Raw genomic sequence first — 12,890 nt, forward strand, 5'->3', positions numbered from 1 at the left:
AGGAAATGTCCTTTGCTTATATAGCCTCATTCCTATCACCTGCATATTTATCATCCAGTCTCTCCTAGTGATTGGTTGATTATAGAGTCCAAAGCCAGAATATCTTAACAGAAATTCTTATCAATTTACACATGTACAAGTTTTTCTTGAAAGGAGAAAAGGGTTATTTTCTTATTAATTTTTAGAATTTCTTTTTTTAATATCATTTATTTGTGTTTTAATATAATGGAGTTCGTTCTTTGATTATCTTTATTTATTCTGCCAGCATTATTTGCAGGTAACTGGGTATGTTCTATCACATTTATTGTATAAGTAGTCTACATAAATTAGGATGAAAATTGGTATTCACAATCCTCTTGGCCATGAAAAGGCATCACCAAGTGTTTTTTTTGTATTTTATCTCCCTTTATTTCTTAGGGGCCTGTCTTTACTGTTTCATTTTCGAAAGGTGGAGAGCTATTTACATCAGGAGGTGCAGATGCACAGGTTTGTAAATTTTTTAGCTCCCTCTTTGGTTTGATTGAGATAAAGGAATCCCTAGCCTCAGCTAAGATTTTTACAACCAGCTAGTAGTTATTATCAATGAGTTTATATTTTAATTTAGTGCCATGAAGTGTGCTCTCTCATAACTGAAATAGTACCAGTTCTGATAAGTTTTTGGAACTCAAATAGTGATTTTGTTTTGCTCATTCTTACATGTAATTATATATGTAGCTGACACTGAATGCCAACTTTCAGTAAGTATATAGCACGTCTGCTTAAGTTATTGCCTCATCTTTTGTCTGTATGTCTTGTTTCTTCAAATGTTAAGCTTCTTGAGGACTACAGATATAAACCATTATGTAGTGAATTTGCTTTTATTTGAAATTGACCAAAAGTCATTTGCAGCCAGATTTATTGAATAAAGTGGATGATCAAGCCAAAAATGGGCTTTGAAAAAAATTTTAAAAAGAGGATTTTAAGATAACAAGATTTTTTAAGAAATTAGTTTAACACTGTGGGCAATTATAAGAAGAATATTTTCTTAATAATGAATTTTAAACTAGCTATGAAGCCAATTGAAAATGCTAAATCTCTCCCCCACCACACCTAAAACAAAGTGTTGAGAAATAGTAATATTTTTGAAATATATATCTAAGCTTTCTGACTACTTTGGGGGATAATTCATTTTTAATCCTTTGCATTGGGATGTCGAGTGTGGAGAATGTCGAGAGGATAATGAGAAAAAAGCAAGCGAGTGCAAAGGGTTAAAATGAATGTTTTATATTTTAAATATTTTTAAATGAATGTATATTCATTTTTTAAAAAATCAGTTCTGTTGCTTATACATGCAAATCAATAACTGCCAGTATTCTTTGTAGGTCTTATTATGGAAGACCAACTTTGATGAATTGCCTTGTAAAACTCTTAATAAAAGAAATCTCAAAAGATTACATTTTGATTCACCACCACATCTTCTTGATATTTACCCAAGAACCCCACATCCCCATGAAGGAAAGATTGAGACTGTTGAAGTGAGTATTTTGTTCATATTTATCCTACATTTTGTGTACATTTTGAGGCTGTTGGTCAACTATGTGCTTGAAATTATACTGAGAGCCGTAAAACCAGTGAAGTTGCTTTTTATTGCTAGGTCAGGATGATCCAAGCCATCCAAAGCCACTCTCAACCATATTTTTCACAAGTATGCTTAAAAATTCTATTAAGAGGCCGGGCGCTGTGGCTCACGCCTGTAATCCTAGCTCTTGGGAGGCCGAGGCGGGCGGATTGCTCAAGGTCAGGAGTTCAAAACCAGCCTGAGCAAGAGCGAGACCCCGTCTCTACTATAAATAGAAAGAAATTAATTGGCCAACTGATATATATATAAAAAATTAGCCGGGCATGGTGGCGCATGCCTGTAGTCCCAGCTACTTGGGAGGCTGAGGCAGAAGGATCACTGGAGCCCAGGAGTTTGAGGTTGCTGTGAGCTAGGCTGACGCCACGGCACTCACTCTAGCCTGGACAACAAAGCGAGACTCTGTCTCAAAAAAAAAAAAAAAAAAAAAAAAAATTCTATTAAGAACTGACTTTTCATCATGGAATTAGAGTTCAGTTACACTGGACAGAATGTTGAGCCTTGTGACTGAAATTTTTTTTATGGCCTCAAGAAAGTAAGCTTCTGTGTACAGTTTAAATTATCTATAAGCACTCATGGTTGCTTAAATTAGGTATACAATTTCACTTATTTTTGTAAAATACTTTCAGACTCTGTGATAATGCCACAGAAGTGATAGGATCCTGCATGCATATGAACAACCAATTGTTCATTTTGTTTCCTCAAAAAAATCTCCTATCATAAAGCAAGGATGTAAAGTTTTCTGGACAGAAGACATCTTTAGTGTTATGAATAAATAATTGTTAAGTACCAAATTGTGTTTTAAAGACTTTATTTCAAAACAGAGCCAAGAGACAACTTAATTCAAAACTTTCACCTGGAATGGAATAGAATGAGTCAGAATAGAAGTTGTGTTATATTTATTTATGATTAGTCAATTTTACTTTGAAATAGTAAATTTAGTAAATTAAATTTTTTTTCAAAGCTTCAGGCAAGGTGAGCTTACATATGTTACTTTGGAAATATTTAAAAACTAGAAAAAAGTGTTTTGAGGTTAGTATTTATGATGTAAAGAAAACACACAGGTATTATTAAAATATGTAGAACAATATATATGTAAATATGTAATATGTAAATATAAAGTAAAGGAATTATTTCTTTCTATAAAATTTTTCTAATTTTCTCTTTTTGCAGTAACCATGAGTATTTCATTTCTGAGTTTGAAGCAAGATAGCATTTCCATGATTTGTATTTTATTATATTTTCTATGAGGTTCATTTGAATTATATAATATCGTTGTACTGGGGGAAAATTGGCCTTTTGCAAAAGCCATCCATTTGCCAGTCTTCAGTGCTTCCCCTACAGTTGTCTTAGATCTTAGGTATCAGCTGATTATAATTCCTACACAGACAGAAGGGGTGATAGCCAGATTGCTTTTAGAGTAAATGAGAAAAGGCGGCCACATGAAAGAAGGCATGAAACATCAAATCCTCACTGTGTGAAACAGCCCCCTCCTGTGTTCTTTCTACCCATCTAACTATAGATCATTTGTAGCACTTCTGGCCTAGGCACTCCATCTTAATTAAAAACATGAGAACAATGCCTTTTTCTTTCCTTTTTATTTTTTTGGTGGGAGGGTGGTGGTGGGAAAGAAGCCTAATTTCTACACAAGGTATCTTAACCCTGCCCACATTGTGCTATGGCATATCACTTGTTCATGTTGATTTTATCTTCTTCAGACTGTCATGAGCTGAATTGCACTTTCCTGCTCCCAGACAAAGCCAAACTTTCCTTCTTGAGGGGGAAATTTAATGTGTGTGTAGGATACTTTTCTCCTGAGAAGTCCCCTCCTCTTTTGCACATTTTGATGGACAGTATAAGCATTAGGGATGATAATAGATATCTTGATGACAGTAAGGCATCACTCCATTTCAAGGCAACTCTCATTATTAAGGAGTTCTTTCCTTTAGTAAAGATCGAGAGCTGGAAGGTACTATTAGTATTTCTGGAGATTAGCTAGCAAAGAATTTAACTGTGTCAATCTCCTCAGCATATTTTCTTTGTGGAGAGGACTGTAAACGTTTACTTAGTAAGAATTTCTGGCTCTGTTTAATTTACGTGGCAGCAAATTGTGCCACAATGCAGTAAGACACTGTTAGTTACATCAAGAATTTTCCACCTTGTAGAGGGTCAAGAATTTTTCATGAAAGGTGCTGATTCTTTCCATGTTATTTAAATTTTTTGAGCAGTTCCAATTTCAGATGGTGAAACCAGGTTGTATTTTCATAGGCAAACAATTTCCTAGCTACACTAGGTGGCAGTAGATAAAAGAGAATAAAATGTCTACAAGCAGTCTCTTTGGACTGCAAGCCTAAGATTGAAAGGAAAATGAATCACCCTCAGTTTTCTTATCTTTGCCTCAACTCCAGACTCAGAGCTACCAGGAGGAGGCTGTTCTGCTGTATGGAGCAGCCAGAAAGAAACAAAGGTTTTGGCTAGCTGGGCCAATAGCTCATTCTCACCTTGCACAGGTTTATCCCTTCTTTACTTTAACATGGCAATTACTGAGTATGTGCGCAGCCCCCTCTAACACATTGGCTGGATAATTATAAAATGTTTTTATTATTTCTAAAGCTACAGCTACGCCCATCAAGCATAAGTGGTTTTAAAACCATTGCATTTCCTCTCATCACTGGCTCAGTCCTCATCGCTGCAGTCCTGGACTATTGCAGCAGTGTGCTCACTGCCATCCCTAATTTATTCTTAATACTCTGCATGTCTCTGTCAGATTATTCTTTCTCAAGCACATTTTAGCCTCCAACTTTCTGTGGCTTCCCAAATTCTTTCACCCTTCACAATTTGTCCCTTGCCAACCTATCTAGTTCTCTTTTCTTTCTACTCCTGTGTGAAAGTATCGTGTCAGTATTCTGCTGCTATCCTGAGGAATGCTCTTTAACTCATCTCTGTTGGTCTGTTTTTGTTTTTTTTTCTAGATGTTTTTTTAAGGAGCCATCTTAAGCTGTGTTTCCTCCATAGGAAGCCTTTCTCACTAGCTAAGTGCTTAGTCAACAGTTTCTTTGAGGTTCTTCAGTACACTTATTGTTGGTAGTGTTCGTCTGATATAAAGTTCTGTTATCTTTGTTGCCTTTTGTTTACTTCTTTATATTCATTATGTTTGAGATTTTTTTTGATCGTTTTGAATTCTGAAATAACCTCCCTCAAAGGTAGTCACCATTCTAGGTGATCATTCTCTTGCTTTTCTTTGTCATTTTAGTATATATGTTTGAATCTACAATTAAATATTGCTTAGTTTTAAATGATTTTGAACTTCATATAAATGGAATCATTGAATATTTTTTGTAACTTGCTTTTCCATTTTTCCATTTTTTTATTTTTCAGAGACAGGGTCTCGCTCTGTCACCTAGGCTAGGGTGCAGTGGTGCGATTATAGCTCACTGCAACCTTGAACTTCTGGGCTCAAGCAATCTTCCCTCCCAGCCTCCCAAGTAGCTGGGACTACAGGTGCGCACCACCATGCCCAGCTAGGTTTTGTATTTTTCGTAGAGACTAGGTCTCACTATATTACTCAGGCTGGTCTTGAACTCCTGGTCTCAGGTGATCCTCCCACCTCAAACTCCCAAAATGCTGTGCTGGGATTATAAGAATGAGCCATCTCGCCCAGCCTGCTTTTTCATTTAAAATTAAAATCTGAGATTCATAATATGAATTCTGAATTAATATATTCTCATGTTATTGCACATAGTTGTATTTCATTTGTTTCCACTTCTATATAGTATTCTAATGAATTTATCACAGTTGTAATTCCCACAATCTCTTTTATTGTTGACAGACATTTGAGGTATTTCTAATTGTTTTTTGGCCATTACAAAAAATGCCGCTATAAACAATATTGACATTATTGAGCTTTCTAGTTTTTGCAATCTAATTGATATTAAGTGGTAATTTGCTTTAATTTCTACTTTTCTCATTACTAATGTTTCTGAACATCTTTTCATATGCTGATTAATTATTAGGTTTTGTCTTCTATAATTTTTTTTCCTGTGTTGCTGTTCTTTTCACATTGGTTTGTAGGTTTATCCTATATATTTTAGATATTTGTCCTTCCATTTTCAACATCATAATATCTCCTCCTTTTCTGTTATCTCATTGTTAACTTTGTGATGACCATTGTTAAACAGAAATCCTGAATTTTGGTGTAATCAGATACATCAGTTTTGGGGGGAGGATTATATTGTTTTGTTTTGCTTTATGGTTTTGCTTTTGCCGTTTTTGTTTAAAATAATTTTTTCAGCCTCTGTTTACAAAGATATTCTTATACATTTACTTCTATTAACTTTAGAATTTTAACATAACACTTAGCTTTCTAAATGCCCACCTTTATATGTGGTATTAGATAGGAATCCACATAGTGAGTTTTTCAATTACAAATTAAAAGTTTTTTCAATTACAAATCATCCTTCTTCTGCTGATTTGTGGTGCCATTTTTCTCTTATGTTTATTTTCCATATATACAGCACTCTGCTTCTGAGCTCTTTATTATATAGCTTTCTATTTATCTGAGCTTTCTTTAATAACATGTTTTATTCTTTTTTTCCATAAGGTCTTACACGTCTTTATATATTTTTTCTGACGTATTTTTAAAAAAATCTTAAAGTATTGTAAATGATGTCTTTTTAAATTTTATCTTTTTTTTTTTTTTTGGAGACAGAGTCTCGCTCTGTCACCCTGGCTACAGTGCAGTGGCATCCTTGTAGCTCCCTGCAACCTCAAACCCCTGGTCTCTAGTGATCCTCCTGCCTCAGCCTCTTGAGTAGCTGGGACTATTGGTGCATGCCACTACACCCAGCTAATTTTTCTATTTTTTGTAGAGACGGAATCTCGCTCTTGCTCAGGCTGGCCTTGAACTCCTGAGCTCAAGCAATCCTCCTGCCTCGGCCTCCCAGAATGCTAGGATTACAGGCATGAACCATTGCACCAGGCCTAAAATTTACATTTTCTAATTGTGTGCTAGAAATGGAGTTGATTTTGCATATTGATTTTGGGTCTAGAAATCTTATTCAGCTTTCTTTTATTTATTTATTTACTTATTTATTATTCAGCTTTCTTAGTAGTTCTAATTATTTAGCAATATACTCTTTTGGGATTTATTCATAGATAATTAAATATGAATGACTATTTCTTTCTAATTCTTACATCTTAACATCTTTATTTCCTTTTCTTGTCTTACTGAACTGACTAGGATTTTTTCTGCATCTTTTAAGGTGGGTTATTTTATTTTATTTTTAGTATCCCTTTGTAGATAAAATTCATTGATTTTCTCAAGTAAAAATACTCTTTCATTTCTGGGATAAATTCAGCTTTGTCATAATGATCTTTTCTTTTACTTTGATAGGATTGGTTAGGCTAATATTTTGCTAGAAATTTTTGCCTACATATTAATGAATGTACCAATATATTTTGATTTTAGAAATATTAAGAAATGCCCTCTAGGTTTTTACAAATAGCATTCGGTTTCTCATGGTATAAAAATCTCATATTAACTTTTTTTATGTATACACACAGATTAATCCAAAGCTTGAGGTAATCGATTTGCAGAGCTCTACTCCCCCTGTTGTGGATATCTTTTCTTTTACTTCTACCACAGTAAGTTTTTTGGTTTTTGACATTTAAGTGTTGTTTAGTTATTTGAAACAATCCATTTTCCTTAAAAAGGATGGGGGAAGGGATAAAATGTGGGCTAATAGCCCAACATTCTAGTCCAGAAAGAACCTTATACAAGTCATATTTACAATGTATCTAAATAGCCACAAGGGGGAGCAGCACCAATTTTAAGGACTCTGAGCTCAATCTAATCCATACTCACTGTCTCATCTATTTAGGTGCCACCCGGGTGACATTTCACATGTCGTCACAGGGCAGGTTCCTTACTATGTTACTTGTGCTTCAGAGTGCTAAACTTAATTTCTAGTCTTCTCTTTAGAAGCTATAGGAAAAGCAGTCACTTCCCTCTGTTAATCTCTTTTCATGGATTCTCCAGAAATTCAGAAGTGTTTCTAATACTTGCAATTTTGTTTATAAAAATTATACATATATAATTTATTTTCCCAAATAAATGCATTTATTTAATGTATTCAAAGTCTTCAAAGATTGGAGTTTCAGCTTTTCAATTTAGAAGCCTGCTTAATCTTTTCAAGGCAAATCTTTGACGCAGTTGATTTTGCTAGTCCGTGCAAAACTATTGTAAGAACAAATGAGAAGAATAGCCTAGTCTTTGACAACACTGCTATTAGAGTGTCAGTTTAGTTGAATATTTTGGGTAAATTTTTAATAGTGGCCAAAGAAGAAAACAAAAAACCCTGACATTATGACATTACAAACTCTCCAGTAGATCTTAAGAATAGTATTCATCATAGAGGAATTCTGCAAGGGACTAGTCCATTTTGAGTCTATCCTATACCAGAAAGCACTCTAATTATTCAAGGATCCTTTCAGCTTTAATCCCACAGCAGAGAAGGCTTCTAGATCTCTCACAAGAAGTTTCAGTAACAGAAACCAAGTGGCTTATTGGCTGATTGTCAAAGGGAATTCAAGGAATTACTGGTAACAACTAGGACTTCAAGTTTATCTGTGGCATTGTCTCTTACAGTGTGCATGTTTATAAAATAACCCTATCAGCATTTCTACATTGATAACTTACTTATGGAATTAAAATTCACTAGACATCTAAAACTTGCCACAGTGTTTGGTTTATAGTAGGTGATCAATACATTTATGTTCAATGAATTACTCAAAATGCATGTTGTTGAAACTTACAAATTCTGGTGAGTTAGATTTTTCTCCCTTATAATAAGAGGGAGCAAAATATAGGTAGTTCATAAGATGTGTTACTTCTCTGTGAGGTAGTCAGTAGGCTAAAATTGAGTATTCCTGACCTAGAAAATATCACACATGGTTAAAATTTTTGGTCTCTTTTGAGACTTACTCTCTCCTTGCCAGGCTTTGCAAAGCCTCATGACCTGAGGAATTCACAGTCTGGACAAACAATGCTATGGAGGTGGGCATAACTGCCACCTAGCAGATACTGGCTGTCATACAGACATACAGACAGCAAGGTATCTGTCCCTTGATGGTAATCCAGAGGTGCCAAAATCACTTTGTCTACATTACAGGACTCTAATTCAGGGAATATGGTGTATGTGGGAGTTTGAGAGGACAATTCTGTATAACAAATGTGACGCTTAGGGCTGTGCTACAAAGCAGTATTATAAAGTAGAAGAGTACAATTATTATCCAGATAAGAGATAATATGAGGTTTAATTATATGAAATTGTCATTTTGTAGGTAAAAACAATCTAATCTTGGTGACTTCACATGGTTCCATCCAATATATAAGCATTAAAAGAAAGACTCTCGATGCTACATAAAAATAAAGTAAGCAAATAAGAAAACACGGGAAAACAAAATCTTGTTTGCTATAAATTGGATTGGGATTATGCTAATGAAGCCCCATCTAGATAGATTCTTTATCAATCTGTAAAGTGGTTGCTTGACTCTAGGCAGACATAAGGTCTTTATTTTACTAATACATTCTGAAGATATATGGATACTCATAAAGCATTTAGATTTTTAAAAAGAATATCCCTAAAAAGCTTTCCTTTAAATTTTTGATGTATATGTCTTGCTTTTAGTTCAATGATAGGCAATTGATTAGAGAACTAAAATGACATTACTTTTTTAACTGCTTGCTTTCTTATTAATGTAAATGTAAGTAATTCTGAATCAGTAGTCTCCTGTCTGCATTGACTGTTTCTTCCTTTGCTTCTGCACAACAAATCAGACATAATTATAAAGTAAATTTATTTTTCCTTTGGCATGAAACACAATTGCATTAAATACTTTTGGTGTGTACTTTGCATGTGAGTGGAATTTTAAAATCCAGAGAAATATTGAAAAGTCAAAGAAAGCAGTGTTAAAAGGTAGTTTTTGTTTTTGCAATTGTGGTTACTGTTTCTTTTGGGGGTTGGTTTGATTGTTTTTGTAGACCAGAAGGAAGTTTCCATAGAAATTTATTTTATGAAGATAGGCCATAGAAAAATTACTCTTTAAACTTTAATTTTTCAAATTTCTTAGTAGAATAAAAGCAGGTTTGTTATGGTGTAAGAAACAGTTAACTTCTATGCCCACTGTCACTTGATTTAATTATATTCGGGATGGTTTGTAGGCCTAAATGTACTGATATCTATGCTTACTACAGAGAAGAAATTATGGCATAGAGTGTAACAGTTGGTATCTTTGTGGCTTACACTTGTGTCTCTAATGCCAGAGAGGAAATTTGATATAATATTTGGTGATAAAAATATGCTGTTACCTCCATCAGCATTTTTAAAGCTTTGTTGTGTTAAAAAAAAACAAAAAAAAAAAAACGTTTCTGTAAAGGGATATATTGGCTGTCATATGGACATAGTTTTAAAATGTTGATCTCAAATTCCTGAATCTTTATTCTGATTAAATTAATTCACTTATTATATACTAATTTTCTAAAGATTATTTAGTTTAAAGTTCTATTTGAGTCTTTTAATGTTTTCATTTATTTAGTTAGAACTAGACCAGGGTTCTGTCATTAGAATTGTACTAGGGCATTTAGCATTAGCATTGCCATGTGATGTGGCTACATGGGGTATTCCCTCCACCACCGCCCCCCACCCAAAATAAAAGACAAGCAAGACAGGAATTTCTCTTCTGAATCCTAATATAAAGAGGTTGGGTGTTTTTTTTTTTAACTATAAATAAAATTTTTTAAATACTGTAGGAGTATTATAATTTTTTATCTTTAGGTAAGTTATATTCTTAAATTTTGATGTATTCATTTCATTATTGTTTGTCCTACAAATGAACAAAATGAACTTGGTAATCTTGCTATTGTTCCCTTTATTGTCTAAATACTTGACTCTTCTCAGAAAACTGACACCGTATTCCCATTTTCATCCTGTCAACTATGTAGAGTATGAACGTAAAGACAGAATTTCAAGTCAAATTAGTTGTTTATACTAAACTGAGAACTTGCAGTCACATTATAGAAAACATCAGTCAAAATAGTTAAAGACATGCTACATGAGGGCATTATGTGAGATGCTGATGGGGGTGTCAAGCTGGCTGCCTGACCCCTTGAAACATACAACTTAGCCAGATAGAAATAGCTGAATAAGAAATAAGTGTCAGTTTCCATACACTAGATGCCAAGTGTACATGCCTGTCAATGAAATATTGTTAATGGGAATATTCAGAACAGATTAATAAGCTGGAAGAAACTAGAAGATTTCTCTAGAAGGAAAACCTTTGACTAGTTCTTGACCTAACCAGAGATGGGAAGTATTTTGCTTGGGGCATTCCAGATAGGGAAAGCAAGGTATAAATACATGCCTCAGAAGAATATGAAAATAGCTTCCATGGTAATAAAAGTGCATCAGTCTAGTTTTTTTTTTTTTTTTTTTTTTTTGAGACAGAGTCTCGCTTTGTTGTCCAGGCTAGAGTGAGTGCCGTGGCGTCAGCCTAGCTCACAGCAACCTCAAACTCCTGGGCTTGAGTGATCCTTCTGCCTCAGCCTCCCGAGTAGCTGGGACTACAGGCATGCGCCACCATGCCCGGCTAATTTTTTATATATATATCAGTTGGCCAATTAATTTCTTTCTATTTATAGTAGAGACGGGGTCTCGCTCTTGCTCAGGCTGGTTTTGAACTCCTGACCTTGAGCAATCCGCCCACCTCGGCCTCCCAAGCACTAGGATTACAGGCGTGAGCCACAGCGCCCGGCCCATCAGTCTAGTTTTGAGTCTTTACATTGCCTAACTCAGTGGATGGAAGATGTGGTAGAATCCAGGGGGTACAGCCTCTCACATACATATATGTCTCTCAGTAAATATTTAACTCTTCTGTGCCACTCACCATTCTTGGCTTTAGAGAAAGTGAACAAAACAAAAACACCTGCTTCAGAGAACCCTACATTCTACATTCTAGTTGGAGAGACAGGCAATTCAGAGATTAAAAAAAATAATAAACTATGTAGTATAGTGGATGCAAAGGTGAAAGAAAGCACTGACGGCAGATAGGAAGAGGGCTGCAATTTTAGATAATGTGATGAGTACAAGAGTCACATGACAGGTGACATTTGTGTAAAGAACTGAAGGAATGAAGGAACTAAGTCGTGTGGATATCTGGGAAGGGCACTCCAGGCGAGTGGGAGCAGTGATAGAAGGCCAGATCGTGAGTGACATGGGAGCCACTGGAGGGTTTCCAGCAGAGGAGGGACATGATCTGACTTATGTCTTAACAAGTTCACTCTGGCTGTTGTATGAGAATTGTCTGGGGGTGGCTGTAGGCTGGGCGGGTAGGGAGACTAATTAGGAAGCTAATGAAATAATCAGACAGGAGGCAATACTGGCTTGACCCAGGGCAGTAGCTGAGGAGGTAGTGGTAGCTGAGGAGGTAGTGATAAGCGATCAGATTCTGGATATATTTTGAAGGCAGGGCCAAGAGGATTTCCTGACAGATTGAATGTCAGCTGTGGGATTCCCTATCTCCTTTCCCCAGGGACAGTAAGGTGTAGCCCTGAGTAACCTCAGGATAGCTGAGAGTATCTCCTGGCTCTGCATCGCTTTGGCAGAGGAGCTGCTGAAAGAAAATGAATCGTGGTTTTCCTGTCTTCTGTTTGAGAATCAGGAAAGTGATCGGCTGAGTCAGTGCAAGAGATACTTTGCCATTTCTGGGACTTTAGGAAGTGCACTCCTCCCTTCCTAAATGTCATTTGGATTTGCATTTTTCAGCAAAGTGCATTGGTTTCTCATTTGGAAGTTTTCTTGGTGTTTTTTTTTTTTTTTGCATCGGCTTATTTTTAGGAAGAAAAAGGTTACACACTTTCATGGAGATTGTCTTATGGTATATGCTGCTTGAAAAATATTAATGTTCTTGACAAAATATATGGACACACAGAGTAAAGTTGCAGATCAGAGAGAATATTTCCATGAATGTTGTGGCAACAGTTCATCCTGGTTACTAGACAACATTGCGTAACTAGTTCAGAGTTATTTCAGTTCCTAACTGCTTATGTAAGCAAAGATTTGGAAAGACTAAAAGAACACAGTGTATGCAAACCTAAATATCTCAAAACTAAAATTTATAACTTTGAAAGAATAAAGTGGTCATATGAATTTAAAGTTTTTAAACGTTGCAGCAGTTTATATGGTGGCGATTTGGAAGTTTAGTGCATATGACTTCTGAA

General features: G+C 35.3%; 1 protein-coding gene across 4 annotated transcripts in view; it reads left to right on the forward strand.

Moving 5' to 3' along the window:
- POC1B (POC1 centriolar protein B) overlaps positions 1-12,890 on the forward strand; it is a 92,853-nt gene that overhangs the window by 48,719 nt on the left and 31,244 nt on the right. For 2 of the 4 annotated variants that reach the window (XM_012753866.3, XM_076007118.1), the window contains exons 8-10: positions 418-486; positions 1,362-1,514; positions 7,178-7,258. In XM_012753866.3, the coding sequence (XP_012609320.1) occupies positions 418-486; positions 1,362-1,514; positions 7,178-7,258 (303 nt within the window). Of the gene's footprint in view, positions 1-417; positions 487-1,361; positions 1,515-6,854; positions 6,877-7,177; positions 7,259-12,890 lie in introns of those variants that run through there. The other 2 variants (XM_076007119.1, XM_012753867.3) reach the window with 2 other exon arrangements.

Source organism: Microcebus murinus, chromosome 10 (assembly GCF_040939455.1).
Source record: "Microcebus murinus isolate Inina chromosome 10, M.murinus_Inina_mat1.0, whole genome shotgun sequence".
Taxonomy (NCBI): Eukaryota; Metazoa; Chordata; class Mammalia; order Primates; family Cheirogaleidae; genus Microcebus; species Microcebus murinus.